This window comes from Onychomys torridus, unplaced genomic scaffold (assembly GCF_903995425.1).
Source record: "Onychomys torridus unplaced genomic scaffold, mOncTor1.1, whole genome shotgun sequence".
Lineage (NCBI taxonomy): Eukaryota > Metazoa > Chordata > Mammalia > Rodentia > Cricetidae > Onychomys > Onychomys torridus.
Window position 1 is genome coordinate 141,135 of NW_023412803.1, and position 26,619 is coordinate 167,753.

The 26,619-nt window shown below is 40.4% G+C and overlaps 1 protein-coding gene and 1 pseudogene across 1 annotated transcript; both read right to left on the reverse strand.

Moving 5' to 3' along the window:
- Window positions 1–2,111, reverse strand: part of LOC118575879 — a 43,834-nt pseudogene extending 41,723 nt beyond the window's left edge.
- A 7,552-nt stretch (window positions 2,112–9,663) lies between these two features.
- LOC118575878 (UDP-glucuronosyltransferase 2B1-like) lies at window positions 9,664–25,429 on the reverse strand. Its single transcript, XM_036176249.1, has 5 exons — window positions 25,238–25,429; window positions 15,465–15,596; window positions 13,476–13,563; window positions 11,646–11,865; window positions 9,664–9,943 (listed from the first exon to the last, which is right to left on the reverse strand). Exons 1-5 carry the CDS (start codon window positions 25,427–25,429, stop codon window positions 9,664–9,666), a joined length of 912 nt encoding a protein of 303 aa, XP_036032142.1.
- Between the last annotated feature and the right edge of the window lie 1,190 nt (window positions 25,430–26,619).

Genomic DNA, 26,619 nt, shown 5'->3' on the forward strand with positions numbered 1-26,619 from the left:
AACTGAGAGTTTTGTGCTGTTTTATTTTGGTTTGAGATATTTTGATGGAAGCCAGAGTGATCCCTATGTCACTATGTAGCCAAAATTGACCTTGAACTCCAGATCCTTGTCCTCCATGTCTCAACTGATGGGATTATAGGTGTGTGCTACCATGCTCAATGTAAACATTTGTGGGAATTTTGTTTCAGGATTTCATTTTGAGACAGGGTCTTACTATATTGCCCTGACTGACTTCAAAGAGAATTTTCCATTATGCCTGAGTTCCTTGTCCTCATACTGGTCTTGGCTCATGACTGACTAAAATAATTAAGTATGTGTAAGTTTGTTTGCAGATAATAAGGATAACAAGTCTTAAAATAAGGGAAGAGCAATTTATGGTCATTAGGTATATTTTAAAACACTGTAACTAGTAATCATTATTTGTACACTTCAGTGTTAAACATTCTAAACACAATTTCAAGCCCCCTAATAAATAAATATAGGTTCTCAAAAATCCCGATTTCACACATTTTCTGAGCTTGGTACATAAACAGTGTATTCACAGCTGTGCAGAAATTTAGTAGGTAAAATGAGAAAATATTTCAAACTATAAATGAGAGAACTAATTTATATAAATGGAAAACTTCTCAATACTATGTAGATACATATCTAGAAATGTATATTAGTGCTCAGCCTATATGTGTAAATCATGAAGATATTGAATTTGTTTAAAGCCACTGTTTTAGGGACTAGTGAAATGCATTAGATGGTTAGGTGCTTACCATGCAAGCATGACTTGAGTTCAGTCCTCATACAAGCCTGAACACCTGAATTCATCCTGAAAATCCAAGTAAAGTTGGAGGTAAAACTCATCAAGGTCTAATCTGATTTCCACATATGCAACACAGAGCACAAGCTCCACACCTGTAATAGAAGTATGCATGTTACTCATGATAATGATAATAACGGCATCAATATAATGATGATGATGATCATGCCACAACCCAGGTAAATGTACTGTTTTAAAACATGAGGTAAGGGGTTGGGGATTTAGCTCAGTGGTAGAGCGCTTGCTTAGCAAGCACAAGGCCCTGGGTTCGGTCCTCAGCTCTGGAAAAAAAAAAAAGAGGTAAAATGGCCCATGGATGTTATTTCTTAGAGAAATTATCAAAGCTTTGTTTTGTGGTGTGTGCCTTCCTGAAGATTCCTGTTCATGTTATAGCCAAGGTTGCTATTGACACAGGGATATAAGGTTTTCCACAATGCTTTGAATATGACAGAAGATTTCACAGACATTTTACCTAGGAGAAATAAATCCTTCTGCTGTCAATACTGTTTTTTCAAAATCACCTTCAATGACACAGCAAATTTAGAATGCAACAATCCCAATTGAACAGGCACTTACCTAATACTTCACTATAAAGCTGATTCCACCTCCTCTCATTAAATGTTTGGAACCAAAAGTCAAAACAAAGCACATAGATTACATTTTGCACCCTCTCCATGAATGTCATTCGATCACTCAACTCTGACAGAGCAGGAGGCACATAGGAAGGAGGCAATGGGAGTCCTCCACTGTACTTTTCATGTGTGGATCCAGGAAAGAAGCGGAGACTGTACACAAGTGGTATTTTGAGAATCTCAGCCAGCAGGTCACCGCAGGGTATGAAGGGATCTGCTACCATGATGTCAAAGCTTGAATTGTGTAGTTTTGTCATGAGTTCCTTGTTAAAAACTACATTTTTACAGAGACTTTCAAAATAATCTGAATACTTCCAAACCACTTCTTGCAACATTAAAAAGTATCTCCAAAATGATTTCTTTGACATCTCATAAATTTGTTTCCTGATGGACTTCATGAAAAGTTCCTCTACATCAGCCATGGAATATGATGAAGGGTATGTCTCAAACTCAATAGCAGATGTGTCATCATCATCAACCTCATAAGAAAGAGAAGCTGAAGGTCTCAGAAGAGTCACATCATGGCTCTTCTTCACAAGTTCTAGGATTACCTTTAAGTTAAGCCAATGGCTGTATTCCATTGACCACACCAGCACCTTCCCACCACTCCCAGATCCAAAGAAGCCACTCATCTGGAGCAGGAGCAGGGCTGCTGCCATTTTCACAGACATCTTGGTTAAGTTCAGAGCTGCCTTTCAAATGGTGATTACTCAGCTCTTGTAGATATAGACAGAGTAATAGTCAACCAGTTAAAGTATAACTTGTACCTACCAAAGCAAATACACATGGGATTATAACTGAAGTGATTATTTTAAAAGCAGCTGTGGGGTCTGTGGGGCTGGGCAGGACCAGAGAAAACTTCAGTTACATGGGATAGTCACAACCTCTGGATATCAAATTCAAAATAGGGAAGGGGGCAGGTTTGAACATGTGAAATGACTCCTGATTCTCAGTGAACTTGAATATATAATGTACTTAGAGAACAATAGAAGGTGAGATCTCTCTCTCTCTCTTTCTAATATAGCTTCCTCGATAAGAAACTGGAGTAAAGACATAGCTATTGAGTTACATTTTTTTTTTATTTTACAGTGTAGTGTTTTCTCATGTGAGATTGGCAACATTGATCCTTTACCATACTATTTAATGATTTTAGATATATGACTCAGAGATCCAGAGTAGATCCTTATAATTATAAACACTTTAATTAAATTTAGAGCTGATTTTATCCTAGATAGAAGCCTCATTCTTTTAGCCTTTCCATTGGTTTCAGCTGTACTCAATCAGGTAGTCACCCTGCCAGGAGTGAATATATTGTAATGAGACACTTCTGCCTCCCCCCTTGACTATCAGACTATTGAAAGAATGGACGCTAAGAAGTTAGAACTCTCTTGGTGACCTTCTATTGGGAGAATTGTCTGATGCCTTGAATGTACCCAGGAGGAATCTGTCCTCCAGGGCCTTTTACAGTTAGGGGGCGGCAGGCGGCGGGGGGGGGGGATAACATTTCTGAAGAGCCTAGGAACTAAGGTAATGTTGGGCAAGGGACCAATCATGGCTGAACTTCTTAGCTATGCATATGTCTTGTCAGAATCCCAAAGATGGAGTTGGGTAAAAATGACTGGCTCTCTCTGCTGCTCTTACTAAAGTGATCACGATGAATAAATCAGGTTTTTTTCTGTATTTCACAATTGATATGGCTTCTTTGATTGCCATATATATATGTATATATATGTCATGTGTGTGTGTGTGTGTGTGTGTGTGTGTGTGTGTGTGTGTGTGTGTGTAACTGGCTTGTTGGGACACACAGGCTGTGATTCCTAAGTCATGAAACACCTTTGTTTCCTTATTATGAGCTTTTTGTATAGCTGGTGTGAAATTGTGGCACTTTGTGACTGGCCTTGATGTTTATAAGGTTTAACGAACTCTCATGTTATAGGAGGTAGCCAAGTTTGTTTTATGTAATGTTAAATCCGTTTTGTAGCAAAAAGTCCATACTTCTTCATTTCTAATTTGATTGACATTAGCTTTGTTCCCAATTTTTACTACTATTGTTTTTTATTAATATTCATGTACCATCTATCTGTCCTGTTCTATATTTTAATCTCAATCCTTACCTGAGTGTTAGCATTCAGACCCACTTCTTGGAATCCTGGCAAATAAGCATTTGGATGGTATACTATGTTCCTTTTAAGAAAGGACTCCTCCCCCTTCCTTCTCTCTCTCTCTCCCCACTCCACCCCTAGGTAGTGCACACACACCCATGTCTCCCCCCCCCCCCATCTCCCTCTCCCTCTTATTCTCTCTCTCTCCCCCTCTCTCTCTTTCTCTAGCTCCGTTTCTCTCTGTCTCTCTGTCTCTCTCTGTCTCTCTGTCTCTCTGTCTCTCTCTCCTTGCCTCTCTTTCCCTCTTCCTTCTCCCCACCAAATAAAACTCTCCATTGAGCACTGTCTGCATAACGTCTCTGTCTCTCACCAGCAGTGGGGCACCTTGGCTCAAACTTGCTAAAGTCTCTCTCACCCTATCACAACACTGGTGCCATATGGCTCGGCAGAGGCCCTCCTGGCACAGTTAGTAAAGATGGCAATGAGGCCCTATGACCTGTCTGGGGGCCTGACCACGTGGTCATATTTTTTTTTAACAAGACAAACAGAATACATAAATGCAAGCATTAAAAACCTCAGACAGAAACACAGTCACATGGCCACATCCATCATGCACTTCCATTTGCAAATATGAAATAAACTTTTTAATTTTATTTTATAATTTAATTTAATTTTACACATCAGCCATGGGTTCCCCTGTCCTCCCCCCTCCCGCCCCTCTTCCCCACCTTCCCCCCAGCCTACCCTCCATTCCCATACCCTCCAGGGCAAAGACTCCCCTGGGGGTTCAGCTCAACCTGGTAGATTCAGTCCAGGCAGGTCCAGTCCCCTCCTTCCAGGCTTATGCAGGGACACTTTGCTCAGCCTGGGAAATAAACATTTTTTTTTAACAGAATGACAGACAAAACTTCCCCAGAAAGGTCAGGTGTCAAAAATCCAGAGAGAAGAATTTATAGGATTACAAGCGTACACTGAGAGACAGCAAGGTGGGAGACAGTCAAGGAGGAGCAGGAGATAAAGGAGCCATCAAGCAGTGGCAGCAGGAGCTGAGGCTAAGGGTGGGTGGGTGCCAGAAGCAGGGGCTCAGTTCCTGGAGGCCGCCCTGACAGCCTGGAAACTGGAGATCTGAATGCCCCATGCAGGCTTGTCTTCTATGCCATGCCATGGAATTCTAGCCTCACCAACATTGGCATCTGACTCTCCCAGCCTTTGAAATTCTAAGCCTGCTGGAAGACTGATGGCATCTAGACTTGGTGACTCCCATTCCCTCTCCAAGCCTGGGGTGGTGCTGTAGGTAGCAGGTAAGTTCATTGACTCTCTACTGGACTCAGGAGCTACCTACTCTTTTCTAACCTCTTCCTTGGGTCCCACAGTTCCCTTGTCAATTCCTGTCATGGGGGTGGATGGGACCCCCTCCTTCCCATTTAAGAGACCTAGGACTGCCTACATAGCCAGAAAGCTGTCTCAGTTCTGTTCACTTACTCATCCTTCTCAGATCTGATGGTGTTTGGTGACCAGGATTTGCCAGTTTTACATCTCTCCCCTAACACTTGGTATCTCATTAATAAGTTTTCTGTAAAAGTACAGGCAGGTGTGCCTCATTCACAGACTCCATGTTACATGATAAAACTGGTTTCAAATGTAACTTCAGAGGTTCAAAAGTTTAACATTGATAAATGCAGTTTTGGTAAACTGATAGATCACTGACTACAAACAGTCTAGGGAGTCCTTAAATTTCTGTGGATTTATAATTACCAGCTTTTAGGAGACAGGTTAGTATTGGAGAGGTTAGGGAACTGCCCTCCTCCTTCACTCACTCAACCACTTCCATTCAATCAGTTTCCTCTTGTTATAGATTTAAAGATATGTTCATGCTTTTTAACCCAAAGCCATAGCATTTGCTGTGACGCTAAGATGTAAATCTGTTCCAGTTGTTTTACAGACACTTGCAGGTCCCTGCACAGATTGACCCTTCCTGCCAGAGTTGTGCCAAGGCCAGACTCTCAAAGACCCTCTAGATACACTACCAGCTACTGTAGCAACTGAGGATGCCAACCAGGAAATACTGGCAGTTTAACTTCACCCACATGCCCACTCATAAAAACTCTGTTATCTCCCAACTTGCTGTCACTTTCACAGGATGGATAAAGGTATTTCCCACCTCCAGATAAATAGCAGATGTGATGGCTCAAGTACTCAGGAAGAACATATCATCCCTCAGTTTACTGCTGGTATCCCCTTTCCAGGCTCAATTGGGCACCTACCCAGCAACTGGAGCCGAGTTTTCCAAGATGTCCCAATAAAGAACATATCTGTTCTCGTGTCTCACTCATTCACACTTGCCTCTTCCATACAGCCAGGGCACTTCCCTGTCCCATGCTTTCTAGCACCTGTCAATCTAGCCCCATTCATAGGACCAACGCTGTTGTTTCTCCTAGCAATCTGCCTTGTCAACTCCCTCAAGGAACAGATGCCTGAGGACTCCACTATGACAGCTAACTAAGTGCTTCTTTGCTTACAGCTCCCATCATGCATGACATCAACCTCCAACTTCCCATTCCCACTTTGCCCCTTGTCAGCAGGAAGTGGTTGTAAGAAATCAGTGCCCTTACTTCCCCCATTTGCAATCTATAACTCCCCTTTTTATAATAATCAAAAGGGGAGGGATGTTAGCATTCAGACCTACTTCTTGGAATCCTGGCCAACAAGCAGATAATACCCTGGCCTGCCCAGCATCCTGATGCTATCCTGTTAAATTATTATCCTGAGCAAGTAGGCTTGGAGAGGGGTTAGAAACCCATTATAAAGCAATTTCTATAAAATAAAAATGGAAGTATGGAAATTAATGGAACAATATGTCTTTTTAATTCTAGATATGCAGAGACTGGAATGAACTGCTAACCAGGGCAGAAAGAGGGTGTTTAAAGTGAACCTCGGAATGGGCACATCACCCTGAACCCACTTGATCTCATTTAAGGAGAGTTTTGGTTTCTGCTTAGGATTGTTTTGAATCCAAATATTGGCAGGAGTCAGAGCCTCATATTGTTACTGCTCATGGCCATGTCAGAGGAGCAGCCAGTGGCACTTGAAATAGGGATTTCAGCCCACCAGGAAGCAAGGCACTGATGTATGAATCTCAGATACAGCTGTGGCTTCAGAATGTCTTTAGTTACTGCTGTGTCTTTACATGTTTGCTGCTACCATTTTTTTCTGATATTGGTACAATGTGAATGGGCACACGGGGATCCTTACTGCATTTAGTGTAGTGTGATTATCTCATGGATATATCCTGTTCTACTGCACATTTTTACCTGTGGATTTTTATGAAGATGATTTCATTTTAAGCTGTACCGTTTAGTTGAAGTAATAATATGTTATTATACAATATAATAGTGTTAGTTTAAATAGAATTTTAATTATTAAGGGTTTCTAACAAATATAGTAAGGGATTATGATAGGGAAAATTTAATATAGGTAAAGATAGGATATAGTGTTGTCTCTCCCCTGGTAAAGCAGGGGCTATAGAGGACAGAAAATAAGAACAAGGAAATGTCACACAGCTAGTACTTACGAGTTTCTCTGGAGGAGCCATACAGAGAGTGGCTTAAGTTAATGATTAAGGAAAACAGTAGAGTCCCAAAATTAGCTCTTTTTGATAGTGGGAAATGTGTTCATGGATTTTGGTGTGCATCATAGCTAAAACAAAGTTTTAAATAATGACTTCATGTAACTAGAAAACAAAGAATTGGATGGTTAGTTGAGATAATTAGACTGGACTCTAAAATATGAAAAGTGAAACCAGTAATCTGTTTTTCTGCCAATTATAAAGACTATTGCCTATGTAAGCGGTTATAGGTGAAAGACTCTTGATCTATAAGAAGTCTAAAAGATGAATGTTTAAGTGTATGTGGGTTCTTGGGGATAATTTGTTTTCCACTTGTAATATATAAAATGTTTAATCATTTAAGGGATATGGAAAATATGCTGGTTTTTACTTGTATTCACTGTAATCATTCACTTAAAAATAGAATGTAACCACATTGTAATTCTTATATTGCTTGAAAGATTCTGCTGTGGTATATAGGCTGTAAGGGAAAAAATAAAGACACACAGAAGGAAAACACTAGGAAAGATATATTTAGAAGTAAAGATCTAGAAGGAAGAGATCAGGAAGTAGATGGAAGGAAGTCATCAGGAAAGAGAAAGGGGAGTATCAGAGTAGAAGAACAGAACAACAACAACAAAAAGAACAGAGCAGAACAAGCAACAGAAAGAATAATAAAATAAAAGTTTTATCCTTCAGAAAAGAAGTCTGTGTGTTTTTCTCTCTGACTCTGCATCTCTTTCCCAGTCTCTCTGACTTGCAGAAGGCTGGACCCTCTGCATGTTATCAGACATCTTTCTCCCTTTGAACAGTGTTCTTTTAACCCTTGTAAGCAAAGTTTTCTTTTGGCCAGTGTTGCCTTTATAGCTAGATCCAGTAACCTGGGAACACTGGCATAATCTGTTTCTCAATCCACAGAACACTCAGGGCCAGCTTCAGCTCTCTTCCATGTTTCATGTATTTCTAGCATCAGCTTGGTTGTATTGCCCTGGGGTTAAGACACAGGAGTCACATTCTCTCCTGGGTTTGGAAGGAGCAAGTGTTCTTTATTGACAAACTTCCTCATCCCTTCTTTTTTTGGACACTCTGCACTATTGCAGTTACTCTTCCTTTCTGTCCTTGTCCAGGACTGATGTTTCCTTCCCTGGGTAACCTGATCATAATTCATTTCCCAACCTTTTGGGATCAGTATACTTTACACATGTGACAGGTGTCCCAGGGATCACTTTATCTTCACTAACTAGGGTTCCTGCTGCTTCTGAACTCTGAGATTTGAATTATTTATGCTTGAAGGGTTCAGCTCTGCATTAGTAGTAAGATGGTTTCTAGATTCAGTGTGTGTGCTTCTAATTCAGGATTTCTTTCTTGTTGTTGATAAAATCATGTTAGTTTCACCTGGGGCTCCAGTGAGGTTCAGTTTACATTTGAACAAAAGTCCTCTTGTCCATTCTGAAATTCAGTGCTCACCATTACAGGAGTCCATTTCAGAATGTGTGGACATTTTATTGCAGTGATTAGGGTGGCAATGGGGTAAATCTTTTGTGATTCTGGACAGCACAACACATTTTTTTTTTTTATCTATAACCTATGGATCCACATCATGTGCTAGATACAGATTTCTTTTGTCTTGCATTTATTTGGAGACTCAGCTTCTTGTAGCTAACCCTGTGTACTTTGTAAGTGAGAGGAAATGGAACTTTTAAAAGCTCATGTCTATTTCAAAAGGTTGAAATAAGAATAATAGTGTCCAGGTCAGTTGTGACTAAGGGATAAGATGGAGAGTGAATGAATAATCCTGTCAAGTTGTAGATCCTCCCAAGCAATGGAATTTAACAGAAGCGGGTAGAAATAATTGTTTGATCGCCATGGAGAAATGCCTCTGTTTCAAGGAGGGACCTTCATCACAGGTCCTTTAATAAATAAAGGAGGTGTGGTGTGTGCACAGGAAAATAACCAGAACAATGGCTTCCCTTATACAAAGAAAAAAGCAAGTCTATTTCAGAAGTCTGGCTCCTGAACACTATTATTTATGAGTAGTAAAAACAAGAAAGAAAATAGTCCACCAAATGAAGTCAGAACTGGCTGGATATGTGTAAAGGTAACTGAAATTACCTTTACCTAACATGGCATATTTACCTTTACATAACATAATATGGTATTTTCAAAGATTTTATGCCCATGTGACTTTTATGAACCACAGTTAATCTCAGTGATTATTATTGGGGATAGCTCCTCAATTACATCAAAACATTCTAAAATGAACATGTGATTTTTCTTTTATAACACTGAGTGCCTGTTTGTCATGAAATCTTGCACATCTTAAACATATGAAACACATGAAAGCCTTCTTTACTTAAGACCCAAAACTGTCTTATCTTCAAGGGAAAGACCTGGCATCTCAACCTCTACTTGCTGCTAGCAACTCTGAGATCCTCATCTCTCAGGACTCTTGAGGCTTGAAAGCAGCTATTTTTTTTTCCTTCTTTTTACACATGTTAGCAGTCCTCCCCAGTTCAGCTACTCCCTTTTCTTTTTCTTTCCAGCTTTAGCAAACTTCTGGCAACAAAAGAAGCAACACTTCATGATGATGAACATCACAGTCAGCACACAGGCGAGCAGGAATCCAAGCACATCCAGAGAGTGGTACTGGAACCAGGTGAGGTCATGTGCTGCCACACGAAGGTGCTTGGCTCCTTTGTTGCGCATGACAAACTCAATCCAGAAGACAGCTCTGTCCAGGGGCTTCATAGGTTGATCATGTTGGATTCTTGATAGCCGCATGGCATTCTCTTTATACCTGAAGGGACAATGTGTACAACTAAAATTAAAATGAAACTAATCTTCAGAGCTACCTAATATTTGTTGGTTTTGGGAAAAGCCCCCAAAGTGACTCGAAATTAACCAAATAGATTTGCTGTGTTTTATCAGGCAGCATGGAGGACAGTTGAGGGACAGGATGGACAGTTTAGTGTCAGGGAAAAGAGTCTGAGTGGCAAGGAGGAGAGTTGAGAGAGTCTCGTGTAGCACAAGTTTGTTCTGAACTTGGTGTGTAGGTTACACTGGCCTTAAATATATTTAATGAACCGCTCTATCCACTTTCCAGCTGATGAGATTACCAGTATCCACTGGCACCTCAGTTAAAGTGCTAGTTCTGTTTTTGCTTTATTCCCATAAAATAGTAATTCTTAATTGGAATTTTTGAAGTCCAGCTATATTTTCAAATTGGCAAGAGATCCTTAGTAATGAGAGCTGAATCTTTTTCATGTGAGGAACATGTAACATATGCTATACGTCCAATAAGTGAAGCAGACATATGATTGTCTTAAGCATCACAGGGTAAGGTGTCATGCTGGATATCTCCCCTCCAGGTTCAGTTTCTCTTCTCCCACCTCTGTTTTCTAATTTCAATCTGTAACTACATTTATGTTTGAAAACACTTTCTGAAGTGTGATTCCTCCTTGCCCAGAACTTCCACCAGAATTCAACAAAATGAAACTAAAATCCAATTCTGCAACCAGGCATGGAGACTGTGTCTATAACAACCAACATCATTTCCTCCTGTTGTTTTGCCTCTGGATATTCTGATTAGGTACATCTGTCTTCTGGTAAACCTTGAGGCTACTAATGATGTTCCCGGAGTATGTTATGATTTTAATATTGTCTCTCATGCCAGTGTGCTTGTTTTTAATCTCATTGTCCAGGCCTTAATATAAATTTCAACTAACATGGACTCTTTGTTGACATCACTGGCTTACAGTGAGACTTGATATTAATTTTATGACCTAAACTATTCTAAAGGCTTTTGAGATGTCATAAAATGAATCTAGAACACATTTTCTCAAAGCTAGTCACTACAGCTTCTATTGCAGGGTTGGTAGAACATGCCTTTTATCTGAGCACTTGGGAGTCAGAGTCAAGAGGATCTTTCTGAATTTGAAACCAGCTCAGAATTAAAAAATGAGATCCTGTTTAAAAAATGATAGAAATAAGATAAAATTTCACCAAAAGTTTCATAGTTTCAGAAAATGTGGACAAACATTTAAACATTCTTTCATAATTACTTCATTATGCATATTCTATTATTATATTTATAATGTACTTGCTACCAGTAGATGTATATTTGAAATATTATTTATGTATATGCAGAGAATTTTCAGACTAATCATTTCTCATATGAGGTCAAATATGAATTAAGTATCTTTATTATTGAAAACAAGTACATATTTCAGATATGAAAAATAATTTGAAGTTTTTCACTATTATTCTCCTTCAAATGGGTTTAAAATCAATATGATGATGATGATGATAATCTTTCTATCAATATTTTTAAAGAGGTAGTTACATACATCAAGCATGATGACACATATTTTTAATCCCAGCACATAGAAGGCTGAAGCAGGCAGATCTCTATGAGTTCAGGTTCAGTCTTGTGGTTATACAGTGAGACCCCATTTCAAAAAAGAAAAATAAAAACCCAAACATAAAATAGTTATACTCACGAAGAATCATTAATGATGGTCCTCAAGGCAGTGAGAAGGTCTGTAGTTGACAGTGTGTTGAAGTCCACTCTAACAGCTGCTCCCTTGGCTACCATGTGATTAATATTATCAGGTTGATCCGCAAACAGTGGGATACCAACAATAGGAATGCCGTGATAGATCGCCTCATAGATGCCATTGGTCCCACCATGAGCTACAAAAGCTTTGGTTTTTGGATGACCTACAATTAGAATGATTTTTAAATAATCACTGATTAACATATTAAAAAGAAGTGAAATATGAGGGTCCCAAAGGGAGTGTTTGTAGAAAATACGTTATAGCCACAAATTTTCAGTGGAACTGCTTTGGACTTTCATAGCAAGAAGCTCTTAAGTGAGCTGGAGAAGTAAGAGAAGACTATTTGGAAGAAGTAGTATGTGTCTCGAGAACTGCAAAATGAAAACAAGATCACCACATAAGAAAATGAAAGGAAGATTGTGGGTAAAAGATCCAGTGGAAAAGAATCCACATGGTTAGGTTTATAGTACCAGTTATGAATTTCCCTTGGTGCTCTGAACATAGAGAAGAACCTTCAACTGACACTTTTCTAAACTGATGTCATTCCTCATTGCATTTGAAATCCTTACCTTATACCCACATGTATGCGTAGTTCTCATTCCCCATCAAATAATTTTATTTTTTGAAGCACTCAGAGACCATTACAGAATGCCAAAGTTGTCAAAATACAGAGAACAACTGACCTTGGGTATGAAGCTCCAAATGATACATCTAAAACAGGAACCCCCTATATAGATGGCTCCAGAAACATTTCAGAAGAGGGGGTGGAAATATGGTAAGAATCAAAGGACAAGGGAATCTGCTTTGAGATTGTGTCTTCATACAGCACAGGGAGACTGCAGTCATTGAATCTCGACTTTATGGTGGCCTAAGCAAGGTCAGTACAATAAATATACCAGTTGACATGGCAATGTAAAGGCAGAAAATGTTACAGTGCCTTGTCCCCAGGTGAAGAGGCACAGACATGTAATGACTGCTGAGAATCAGTTTTTCCCAGGAATGACCTCAAATTTGTTATCCAATACCAATGTTGAGTCCACAAACACAATAGGGAAACTAGATAGATTTAGCAGGTTGTATTTATATATCCATATGTATGTATATATGCAATAATAATAACCAATGAGAAAGAGAAAAAAAGGAGTTAATGGAAGGAAGAGGGTGCATATGAAAAGAGTTAAGATAAACGGAATTGATGGTTTAATTTGACTAAAATATATTATGTGAAATTTATTTATTAAAATACCACATTAAAACCCAGAAGACAAGTAGACTATTTATACAGAAATGGTTGTGACACCAGGTCTGGTGTGTAGTGTATAGTCACTAGGATAGTAGATTGTGGAATCTAAGGCCAATCAAGCTACAATTCACCATGAAATACATTAGCACTTTGTGGTAAAGATTTGTTTGCATAGAAAATAGAGTTAGTGCAACAGGGTGGGTTAAGATTCTCAGTGGCTTTGGAAATATTCCTGTAGTAGAATAAACAATAATGAAAAATTAAGAAACAAGAGACAAACTGGCAATTCATAGAGTCCCTGGACAATTCTTAGGGTAGTTATTACAGCTGACCTGAAGATATTCAGATTCTAGACATAGAGAAGATGATTTTGAATAACAGGATGACAGAATTTATAGGTAGCTATTTTCCATTCTGTATTTATGAAAATAAATATACATAAATTTGATTTGTTTTTGACTGTCCTCAAGATCTGTTGCTCCCTTTGTGTTTTTTTTTTTTTTTTTTTACTTTATTGACCTCTGTCTTACCAAGAAGGTCATTCTGGGGGATCCACTTGTATAGCCGAGTATTGGATCCTAAGGTCTCTGGTTTCTTACCATCAAATCTCCACAGAACCTGTTACACACAGAAAGTACCTTATTCAATTACAGAAATTCAAAAGCTTTGGTATATTTTGATTCTGGAGAACTGAGATTATTCAGTTGAACATTATCCAGTGATTGCTAATGAAATTAAGAGAGGGGATTTTAAAATAGCATGAGATGTTAGAAGACTGAAATAAATAATATATTTTCTGTACATAGCTTTATAATAACTCGAGCTTTATATTTAATCATGCTAATTTATATAGGTCTAATGATTAATGACAAATTCAAGCATACATGAAAATTTTAGGCAGTTAATGTAATTCTGAATGGGTATACTATAGATGTTTAGTAACAATTTATGATTATGTATATATTACATATGATTCTATCTTTTATTTTACAAATTTAATATTAATTTGTATATTTTTGAGTCATGGGCACATAATTTTACCTATATTTCCATCTTCCCTAGTCAACTCAGTATAATAAGTTTATTTTTGATACTAAAAATATCATATTAATATAGTTTACTATTCTGAGAAATAATTAGTTTCTTACTAGGAAGCATATTTACTTTGTTTCAGATGAAACTTTAAGGACTGCCCAAGGAAAAAAAGTCAATAAGAAAATTTGAAGCATGATTTCAATTGCTTTAAATACAATTCATTTTTAGTGCCAAACTGAATTGTGAAATACAAGCAATTCTCACAAATAAATACAAACTGTTCATCTTAACTTTCTAAATACTCTGTGTTTCATAAAATAAGTTTACATAAAAAAGTTATCTTCACGCCAGACGGTGGTGGTGCATACCTTTAATCCCAGCACTTGGGAGGCAGAGGCAGGCAGATCTCTGAGTTCGAGGCCAGCCTGGTCTACAAAGTAAGTTCCAGGAAAGGTGCAAAGCTACACAGAGAAACCCTGTCTTGAAAAACCAAAAAAAAAAAAAAAAGTTATCCTCATGAACAGGACAAACTGTTATCAAGTACTAGAGTAAACGCAGCTCCCAAACAGCCAAAGAGTGGTGCTTTTAAAAAGTGAGTCAACCATACAAAAATGTATGGAGTCAGGAGCTTCTAGATTCTTCTTATGGTTACTGACTTACATCTAACTCCATCTTAAATTCCATGCTTTTTCACCAACCAGAAAAAGAGGTTCACTTGATGTGCTAGAAGCAGAGTTCCTGTAGATGCGATCATAATTTTATCATCTTGGGCTCATTTCAGGGTCAGGACCTGTTTTCACCATCCTTTCTCTGTTATTTTCCTACATCAGCCTTTGGGAAGAAGATATTTCCCCCTTCTTTCTTTACAAACATTTGTGTTTCATTGTATGTATGTGGGTGTTTTGCCTGCATGTAATTCTGTGCATTACAAGTACACCACCTGGAAGCCTGAAAAATGTATTAGATCTCCTGGAACTTGAGTTGGGGACAATTGTGAGCTAGTATATAAGTGTTAGCAATCAAACCCAGGCTCTCTGGAAGAGCAGCCTGTGTTCATAACCACAGAGTCATCTCACCAGCTCCAGTATATTTCTACTATTTCTTTCCTCTTTCTCTCCCTTCCTTCCATCCTTTCTTTTTCTTCTCCCTTTTTTGAGATATTAAAAGCTTGGGAATCACCAGGAAGTATAAACTGGCTTTAAATGTGAGAAAAAAGACCCACTCTGGTCTCTAAGAGCCAGGATGGAAGCTATGCCCAGCCATGCATGGATGTAATTATAATCTTTCAGATCATGATGTCAATCAGAACCAGACTAATATTTTATCCCGAGCAATTTAAAATTTTCTTTTAAAATGGTGTTAGAGATGAATAGGAAAGAGACCATCCTTTTACTTTTCACACAGGAATTTTTTGCTATTTAAATCCTTTCAAAGTTCAATAGACTTATAATACAATTGTCCACCTAGTGGACACTTTCTCTCACCTTTTGTGGAATCTGGGCAAGAGCAGATGCAACTATATTGGCCTTTTCATCTGTTAAGTTTCTAACCATTGAACCCAGAGAAAATACCACAACACCATGTTCTCCAGAGCTCTGAACAAAGTCTTCCATTTCCTACAAAGAGAGATGTGACATCGCAAATGAATGGCAGTATAGGAAGGATCGCGACAAACTTTATGAGTGGAAATCATATAATAACTGTGTAGTGGGTAGCCATCCCAGCATTGGCCTGGAAGTTCCAACCCCCATTGAGGCTTCGGTAAAGGTCACGCCCACAAGGCAGGGCTGAGGGAGGAAGCTGAAGACTCAGGATTGAGAGGAGAGCTCTTGCTTGGTTCTGGGACCCTGAACGCTGGAGGTAGACCAAGCAGAGTTCTCCAGAGAGCACCACCGGACTGCACCATACCTTTGCCAGATCCTATAACCTATCCCTTCATTTGTAAGTTACCCCACAAAATAAACCTCCCATTTAACTACATGGAGTGGCCTTAATAATTTTACCAATATAACTGGAATTATTTTAAGAAGGTCAGTGGTTCTATTGCCTCAGTACTCAATATTCATTGAGAGTATATTTGTGCTACAATCCAACTGACCAAAATAAGTAAATTAGATATAAAAATGTAATGTTACCAGAGATATTCCTGAAATGTAGATGATCATTAGGAAGTATTTTTAAAACAACACAAAGAGGAGGCAGAAAGATTGTAAAAGCCAGAAGGAATGGATGGCATCCCAGTGTCTTCCAGACACAGTAAGACTGATGAATGTATAAACTCACAGAGACTGTGGCAACATGCATAAGACTGTAAAAGTCCAAGCCAGACAAGGTCCCAGCACTGAGAGCTGAAAATAGACATGGACTTCCATTTCTAACTAAGAGGCTATTTGCAATTGATACCTGATAGCAAAGGGGAAAATCAACTCTCTCTCTCTCTCTATTGGAATGTCACTGGGTAAATCAGTCATATCCCAGAGCAAAACCCATGCCCAGGACTACTTGATCAACACAAAACAAATCCCATGATTTTTTTTCTTTTGTGGGCTTTGTCTTTCCCTTTGTTTTGATTGGGCATGTTTTGGTGTAACTGATTTTTAAGTCATTGTTTTGATTTTCATTTTTGTGGTTTCTGTCTCTGTCTCTGTCTCTGTCTCTCTCTCTCTCTCTCACACACACACACACACACAGAGAGAGAGAGAGAGAGAGAGAGAGAGAGAGAGAGAGAGAGAGAGACAGGCAGACAGGCAGGCAGAAAGACAAAGAGAACATAAAGTACATTTGGGTATGGGTAGGGAGGTGGGTATGATCTGGCAGAAGACAATCATAATGTTTTATTTGAAAAAAGTTTTGGAATGAATAAAAATTCCAATTTTTTCCAGTATGTAATTGTGACAATCCCTTGCAAAGTTCATATACACACTGGCATATGTCTTCATCTACTTATTGCTATGATTTAAATCTATATTAATGGCCAGGCCATGGCAGTGTATGCCTTTGAGTTTGAGGCCAACATGATCTACAGAGCAAGATCAGGACAGGCAGCAAAACTACAAGGAGAAACCCTATCTCGAAAAACAAAACAAAACAAAAATCTATATTAAAATCTGTTATAAATGTCTTTTAATAAACTCCAAGTCTGCTTCAAAAGAAAAAGAAAATCAATATGCTAACACATCTGGAAATCTTAAAGAAATGAAAAAAACTGAGGATATAAGAACTTCATTGTAAACACACACAACAGTAATGAACAATGAGCAAAGAACATTTGTTACAAACCCAAACACTGCATACTAAGTACATTCAATGTTGAATGCTCTCCAACTATAAGAAATACAGGGGTTGGGGATTTAGCTCAGTGGTAGAGTGCTTGCCTAGCAAGCGCAAGGCCCTGCATTTGATCCTCAGCTCCACAAAAAAAAAGAAAGAAATACATAATACAATTGCTACCCAAGTAGCTCCATAAAGTGGAAAGAGAAGGAGTATTTGTGAAGCTTTCTATTAAGCTAGAATTTTTCTGTTGTTACAATTTGGTAAACAACAACAAAAACAAAAACAAAACATACGAATCTGCACTGCGACACTAATAGCTCCCAGCATAGACATCTAACGTTTACTGGATGATACACTAATTTATACCTACAAGCACCTTTATAGATAGAAAGTGCCACCAGGTAAGGAGTTACCAGATAATGCGCTTCTCATACATTAATTACTCCGTTGAGAAGAAACTAGGCATAACACATTGACACTCATTATGTACTCATGTAATATACTCGGATATGTATGGATTTCCAGGATTTTTGTGGTGTATTATTTTTTAGTACTGGGGAATAAACCACCCACACCCCTAGCCTTTCTATCATGATCTTGAGCACAGACAATCTTCGTGACCTACATGGACAGTGCAGTAGGACCATAGGAGAAATCAGATTTTAAATAAAGAAATCAATAGTGGCAGCTGAGGAAATGGGGAATGCTTGGACCATCAAACGTTATGAGTGGAGTTAGGTCCTTGGGTGTCCAGCCACCAGCGTAAAAGAACAAACAAAGCATCTTAGTCAGTATTCTGGGTATAGCTGAGGAAGAGACGCATGACCAAAGGCAACTCTTATAAATCAGTGGAGGTGAAGACATTTGTTGAGACATAGGACTACGTGCTATCAAGTGGTTAAACAACATGAGGGATTTAAGTTCATAATAGTATAATTATCAACTCAGCGGTCGTATAAGTGGAATGTCCTAGAAGTAGCAACACAAGTACAAAGACGACGGAACACTAGAACAAGTAGGCACACTGGATGAGACGCTATATGATAATCTCGAAGTCCACAAAATAAGACATGGGAATGACAGACAGATAGACATAACTAGTCACATGGTCCCTCGATTAGTGGGACTATATTAGAGAACCTCAAAGTCCCAATCCACCAAAAGTAGATGTACACATTGATGTAGTTCTGCCGAACAGACCATTCTCACAACGAATCACTCCCCACTGAAATCAACTTTCTTCAAAGTAGTGCCACTCCCTGATGAGCCTATTGGTGGGAGGCCATTACTTATTCAGACCACCACACAACAACAGACATTATGTTTTTTTCCCTGCCCTTTCACACCATTGCTGATTTCTCCCCTTTTGGTCCTTATGCGGGTTAAAGGCAATCTCCAATCCCATCCCACTCATAGGGTCAGCTGCCTCTCTCTCCTTAGACGACCCATACTAGCACCTTCTGTCATTGAACTCATTAATACCAAGATGAGCAGAGTCTGCGAGGAGCGTGATCAGCTGCTTCGCATAATAGAGATATTTAGTTCAAAATGGTGGGATACAAGATCACTTTTTAGAACAATTACCATGCGTTCGAACCAGGGATGAAAAATCTGGTGAATAGATCCAACATTCACATCTCACAGCGATTCCATTGTACCTCCAAGGATTGTAGCACTCCCTGAGAGATCAAAGATACGTGAGTCTAGTCGTTCTTTTTCTCCTCAACTCATTTGGTACTCCTGCCATCCTCGCGTTTGGATGTGACTTGTAGAGAGAAGAGACGAGCGTTACTCTAGTAGGACAAATAGCTTGTGTTGAATGCAGCTGTCATTGAGTTCTCCTATAGAGCTAGCATATAGCCCGGCTTGGTGCTCGTGAAAGCCCCCTTCTCTTTTCCTGACAGGTTTTATTTCCCCCCTAATGTGTCCTCTTATCAATCTCGCTATGTCCTCTGTCCAACAGGTCTCTTTTGTTAGTCAATGAACAGTTATCTGAGCCAGCTATTACCTTTGTGTTCTCTTTATGGTGGGATGGTTTACCACGTTAGCGTTGACTGAGCATGATGTGTTCGCTGACATGATACTCTATCTTTGTTTGCACAGATTGCATACTGGTTTATTGTGGAGTGCATTTGCAGTTTGGGTAATTGAATGAGATTGAGAATTATGGAACTCGATGAAATTTCTCCCAGACTACACACTGATCCAGAATGCTGGAGGCCTTCCTGCCTGTTGTTATATTCGGTATACATGATTCAGCTCTTGGGCGAGAGGCCCACCTTTATCAGTGTGTCGCCCATGCGTGTCTTTTTTAGTCTACTCCTTCATTAAGCAAAGGTTTAAACCATATTACCCCACCCCCGTCGTGTGCTCTGCGAAGGGAAAACAGCCACTACTGTTCTTTGGTGGTCTTCATTAAACCTCCTCACACGTATGAAGTGAATAAATTGTGATGTGCTAATAATTATTGGATAGGAAGAGGTTAAAGACCATTTTGCTAGTGTATTTGTAATTCAGTACTATCTCAAAGAAAATCGAAATTGTGGGTAAAGTCTGAATGGATTTAATAACAGGTGCCTAGGAGCTCTATATGGTCAGACTCTCAGGACTCGATGTTGCGGGATGCTGCACTTTCTAGTATTGGGGCAAGTCCATTTAGTTTTCATCTCCAGCACAAAGGCAAAAAATAGTGATGATTAAAATTAGGTTAATAAAGTGTGCTTATGTGCAAGCTTTTTGTGTTGGTTGCTTTACTGTTGATAATATTCTTATCTTAAAGAGAATTACGGCAGACAACAATCATGCTAAGAATATTAAAAACTGCTGTTGCCTCGCTTCTATAAGTGTTTGATTCTGAGCCTCATTCTACAGCTCATAGGTGAGGAGGGATGACAGCTTCCACAGCTAGAGAGCATTGCTTGACTAGACAAGGCTTCCATCAAAGATGTGGTATGGGGCAAATAGTCAGTAGTAGGAGCTTGCAGCATGCAGCCCTCCCCTTGTTTCCTGGTGAGCACTTCTCTGAAACCAACATGGACTCTTTAAAAAAACAGACCACAGATCTGGAGTCTTCAGGACAACAGCGATATTCGATCTCTCTTCTAGACACTTCCAGCGCCCAATACAGCCTGAAAGCTACGGGACGCAAATTGGCGCCCGTTTTCTTCTTGAGAGCATCTCAGGGAGGTAGTAGCTCCTGTGCACCATCCTACTCTCTGCTTCGTTGAGATGCAGTAATCCTTTGTACGACCGAGCCTGCTATGATTCTAGCTGAACGCTAGAAATACTCCACCCACTGCCTTATGTTGTTCTGGATCGTCTTTATAATATATTGTTTTTTATAGAGATATTATATTTAATTTCCTTGTGTACGTGTCAGTAGTGTCACAAGCCTTTCTATGGGACAAGAAAAAAGGACATTAGTTAAGAACTAAGAAACGTGAATTCAACAGATGGTCACTTAGTCATATTCATGTTGGTCAGTATATATCGCCGAGCAGAGGTGACACACCGAATTAGAAAATAAGAATATATATAAAGTTCAATAGGTCTCTCAAACATAAAAAATCTCGATGTACAACAGTATATTGCAGCATTTCCCTTGGAATATTTTGAACTTAATTTTTATTAACTTGCAGAGGATAAGGGCGAGTGCTTAAACAACACTGTGTCATCCATGGAATATTTTGGATGTTTCACTGTCACAATTTTTCTTTCTTCATTTTGGCACTAATACTGAACAAAGCTCTCACCCAGATATGAGGCTACTATGGTGGCGCTGTAGTTCCTGTTATCATCGTGGCGCGTAGGGAAGCTCAGCCCACATAGGCAGCAAGTTCCTACCTCTTATTAGTAATATAATGCGTGTGGCTATATCAGGCTGTTCATGCCTGTCTTAATTCCAATTGATATGTGGCTGAAACTTAAGGCATTGTGTGAGATTTCCAGTGGCTCATGTCCTGGCGCCAAAAAGTAAATTATGGCTGTACACAAAAAGAGCCCAAATCAGATAATAAAATAATTAATATACATAAAAGTTCAAGTATAGAGGTAAAGTTTGGTTTTATTATTAGAACATAATACAATGAGAAAGTCTTTCTGTCTCCCAAAGTTATCGCTACTGTGGGCTTCAGGTATGATCCACACCAAAGCTTGGCAATTGAGAGCTCGGACCTACTAATGTATACTATCTCTTCCAATAATACACGATACCCTTTTAAGAATAGCCGCACCAAAGCCAGGCTGGTTGTGGGCTACTCCTTATGGAAATCCCAGCACTTGGGAGGCAGAGGCAGGGATCTCTGAGTTCGAGGCCAGCCTGGTCTACAAAGTAAGTTCCAGGAAAGGCAAAGCTACACAGAGAAACCCATGTGTCTGAAACAACAAATGATAAAAACAATAAGTATCATGAACATGAACTTATCAAGTATATTTCAGAGAACTGCATTGTTATACCAGAAGAGGGTGCAATCTCATTTACAGATAGTTGTGGAAGTCCGATTCCGATGATGGAGTACGGAAATTGAAATTCAGGACCTCTGGAAAAGCCAACGTGTTCCTTTAACCGTCGCTGAGCCATCTCTCAGCCCCCTTTTTTCTTATACTAAAATCTTGCCAGATCAGAGTTATCTTTTGCTTGTAGCAACTCTCAATATGGAACATACAACTCCCATCTCGGTTCTGCCACCTCATAAAGTCCTTTGTCTCGACATTGACCCTTTGCCCTCATCTTAAGGGCCCTTGCATTTCATGAGCCCACTGTGTAGCTAATCCAGAAGTGGAGCTGCCACATATCTCAGGAAATTTTAACTTCAGTCCACACTCTTGCCTTAGGCCACTCATGTCATACCATGTGTAGGAAAAACGAAGCTCCATGAATTCTGAGGAATTAGATCACTACTCTTGCGCACTCACACTCGTTATTTCCCCCCTAGTCTGTCTTCAGCATTCCTGGTTCTTCTATTTTCATTAACTCATTGACTTTCTCAATAGGTTATGTATATGAGCTTTCTTGGAGTCGTGTGACATACCACCATGGAGCATATCACTGTGGTGTTTTCGCAAGTATCAAAATGACAAATATCATACGTGCTCTCGTCTAAATTCCCTCTTATTCCAGGAAATTATGGTGGTGCAAAGTTAATCCCCTCAATATTCTTTTTCACATCTGAAATCATATTTGTTTTAGCCATTTCATACATAATATCGAGTTATTGCTCTCTAGGCCTGTGTGGCAATATGTAGAGGCAATAGCCCATATTTTAACCACAGATATTTAAACCAGTAAAAGATAGTTCTGGAACAGGTTTCCTTGTTTCTAAGAAAAACTTGACAGGAAGGGCTTTTTACTCACCCTGGCTTTATTGCCATGCCTATGAGCTGTTGTGGCCCATTATCCTTACTCCACAGCTTTTGAAGCCACAGGATGAGGCTAGAATCCGAAGAAGGTGAAGTTCATGCTGATGATGACTCTGACATCACATCAAATATCTCTTAGAGAACGACATAAAATCAAGTGCCTCTCAGTCGAGGACATTATCTCCAATGAATTAATCCTCTAGTGAAGAGTGGAAATACCGTCTGTTCCGTGTGATGCCACACAGTTAGTATGTAGTTACCCTAGTCTTTTTCCAGACTCTTGGTATTGCCCCACCTTGATCTATGATTTCGCGATACCAAAGTTGACAGCAGGTTCAACTTCAGGGGGAGGAAAAACACTTTCCTATTGCAGAGTGACATGACCTGATGCTGTATTTAGAAAAAAATGAAAAGCCTCAAACTTGAGTCACCCCGAGTATCAAGACCCGAGCAGTCAACACAATGCTCGAACCACCTTTGATTTGTTACCTTGGTGCCCCTGTTCCTTGACCAGCTGTCCTTGAAAGCATGGCCATGCAACAGCTCGCAACTTCAGGAGGAGATTATATGACTAATCTTTACGCAACCCAAACTCACATGTGAAGCGAGAGAGAGATTTAAAAAGGACAGCGGTGCCCCTTCCTTCCATAAGCTGTGTCAAAGGCCCACTGAGAGAACTAATATGGACCTCAAAAGATAAATAAGATTTCCCAGGAATCTCACGCTGGAGGGGAAAGGAATATTTCCCTGTGATAGCTGTGTCCTAGTCCGAGTGTATGAGTGGCCTTGTCCTCTCTGCGAAGGAAGGTATGACTATAGGGCTGACTTTTATCTATGACTCAGCAGGCTCTAGATTTGGGAAGAGAGAACTTATGTATTGTGGGTCAGCTTGATAGTGGTACCCTGATGGACCCCAAGATTTGGACTTTGAGCCACAGGACCACTTTGTTTTTGCGCGCTGTCACGGCTGATTCTTCTTCTATCGGTGCTAGGACCACTCCATGACCTTACCCATACCTCTCATGGTCAATGTCAATACACCTGAAACCTCAGTCCAATACCTGCTTCACAATTGTGATTTCTTAAATTGTCATACTTGGGACAGGTGGCTGAACCCAGTGTGGCTTATTATCCTACCAAACTCCGAATAATAGCTGGGCTGGTGGGGCATGCCTCCCAATCCCAACACTGGGGAAGCAGAAGCAGATAAGCATCTATGATTTGAAGCAGCCTGTTCTATATATCGAATTCCAGGCCAGCCAGAGAAACAAAAAAAACTCAAGGAGTAAACCAAACCACACTTGTCTGAAGAAATAGATCTTATTAAAGTAGAACACAGAGATAGAATCCAGCATCGAGACAATTGGTGCGGGAGACCACGGTCCAGTCACAGCCAAACTACTGAGCATACAAGAACTCACCCACAGTAGTGGCCAAGCGTGTCCCAAACAGACCTGCGCGGGGCAGCTGCCTTGTGTCAAGCGCTGGCCCTTCTCTCTGTGATGCCGCCATGTCAGGTGCAGAGCTATAACAGTTACAGATCGACTATACTAGCCTGTGTGGAGTTCGATTGTACCATACGACATCGCAGGTAATGGCAGGAGAGGGTATAAGTAGTTATCTAGGGCCACACCGGCGACTCCCTACCCAAGACCTCCAGGGATGGATGAGGAGTTCCCTCCGCTTCAAGAGAAGTGAATTACTAAAGAAGGAAATGCTAAATGAGGTTTGGAAGAAAACATACACAAAAAAAGATTTACCAAGGCTATCACATCTTACTGTTCATTGGTGTGACAAAAAGAAAGTTGGCAAAATGTCCCGTATGGGAATACCTATGCATATGTGTCTTTAAATTTATAAAAGATTGAGTGAGGACTCTTTTTGCATAACAGGACGTATATGCTCGAGACAGGTGTATAGGAGCAATTTCAGCTATCTCTGGTTGGACCCTTAGAACTTGGAAACAAAAGGCTATTTAGCATCTAGACCAGACACAGTGTAGCCTTGCGCGCCAGCGCCACTGTCCATCCACACAGACACTCTCCGTGGTGAGTGAGCATTTTCCGGGCACTCACTGCTCTTTCTCGATATCTTCGCGAAACACGCGGTTGCTGGTATATTCTCACTCGAGAGAAAAATTAGAGTTCACATTAGCATGAGGTAATGGATGGCACACACCGGCCTTCCAACCCCTCCTCAGAATCTTGGTTAGGCAGGGCTTATGCTGTGATGATCCTCTCTCCCACCCACAAGAGAAGCTGGACAAGATTAAGGATAACTCAGCCCACACTTATAAGGCCCCACGACGGTCCCTGACTTCCTCCTTCTCAGCAGTCCACCCATCAATGCCTCGTACTCTATATGCTCTGCCTGGAGGACACTGATGTCGTCTCCAGAACATCGTTTCCTATGTTTTAGTGTTTCTCCTTTCTCTTTTGTTATCTCTCATCTGATCCAAATGCGTTGTGCTCCTTGCGTTAGTGCTTCTAGCGCTGCCCGCCATGTTGCGTACTGTTGTACCACCACTGTGCTATCATGGCCATGTGCACTGTACATCAACTTGCCCATCTGCTGCCATGCGTCACCTCTATCCACACCTGCGCCTATCTGTGACTCTATGTCCCACCTCTTGTGCATCTCCAAATACACTTCCTCGCTGTCGAGCCATGTGCAAATCTGTAGCGCAAACGACGTGGCCTGTCTGCGCGGGGTCGTGTGTGTGCGCTCGTAGCTTTATCAGTGATGTGGAGTAGCAATTGTGCAACTGGTCACAAATCACAGATTGCCCAATGGAAGTAAAAGCGAGCACAGTCGTCATCTGGGAAACAGACTGCCTTATGCTCCTCCCCTTACCGGACCTATGAGCACCAGAGACAGAGTTGGCGATATTGCCACTATCCATTCAATATCACCAGGATATATGTGAGTATATACCATTCATTGTAAAGAATACTAATAGATGTTCCACCAGACTATACACATGAGAGTGTGTTTTACATTCCTCCTTCTTCCTTAGCGTTCCGCCTATTGCCTATTCACATAATATGCAACCCAGACCCCCTCCCCTCCCCCATGCCTCCCATGGAATCCGGGGCTGGACCGGCACTAATATCATAGACTTTACTTCCCTCTAGAATGTTATAAGGAACTTTCTATCCAAGTGCGTGCCAACAACCTGACACTTCACCTGACCATCCTTCAGGTCCACCTTCGAGTGATCAGGAACCATACACAAGACGGCTAGTAGCGCGACTTGCAGAATCCCCAAACTCTTACTAGCTATAGCCATCTCCTTCTCACCGCCCTAGCAGAGAGGACCCAGGGATGTGGAGGAAGTGACATCACAGAGAGAAAAGCACTTCTCACCAATGGTGGAGGAGAGTGTGTGGTAAAGTTGTGGGGTTTCAGAGCCTTGTTGTTAGAAGTCATCAAAGCGGGGCTGTGTCAGGCAGCCCCGCTTGTATCCCCGCATTCCAGTGAAGGATAGACGATGGAGGTGGCTAGGCTGAAGGAATTCCAAGATAGCGCTTCAATGATGCCGTCTTCGGCTGGGTGTCCTGCAGCTCAGCCCACAGGCAAGTGACCCTGTCTCAGATAAGTTGGAAGATGAGGATACCTAAGATCTGCCAAGCTCTTCTCTGAACTCCACTACGACTAGCATATGAGCACATGCGCCTGCATTCCACATGTGAAACACCGATACCACACTACGTCGAGCCACACACGAGAAGATTAAAAATAAATTATAAGTAAATAAAAACATGTCTTAAAAAGCACCTGAGACTCATGGATTAAAGGTTCCCCTCTCTGGTTAGTTAGCACTGGGTTCGAGGCTGAAGCGGATACCTCTGGTGGGAGCATGCAGCCTCAACAAACCGTCACCCGATGGCGCAATGAGCAATTAGTAGAAAGAGAATGGTGGAGGTCTAACCAACTCCCTTCTCAGAGGCACACACACAGTGGACCATGTAACACAGGCTCACCTCCCAAACTTCCCAGCATACTCAC

Excerpts from the sequence above, each read along its gene's own strand:
- LOC118575878 (XM_036176249.1), bottom strand. The coding sequence starts at position 25,429 with ATGACGACTGTGCTCGCTTTTACTTCCATTGGGCAATCTGTGATTTGT. Across the intron at positions 13,564-15,464 it reads TTGCCCAGATTCCACAAAAG|GTTCTGTGGAGATTTGATGG; the intron begins GTGAGAGAAAGT and ends TGTGTGTAACAG. Across the intron at positions 9,944-11,645 it reads ACCATCATTAATGATTCTTC|GTATAAAGAGAATGCCATGC; the intron begins GTGAGTATAACT and ends TTGTCCCTTCAG.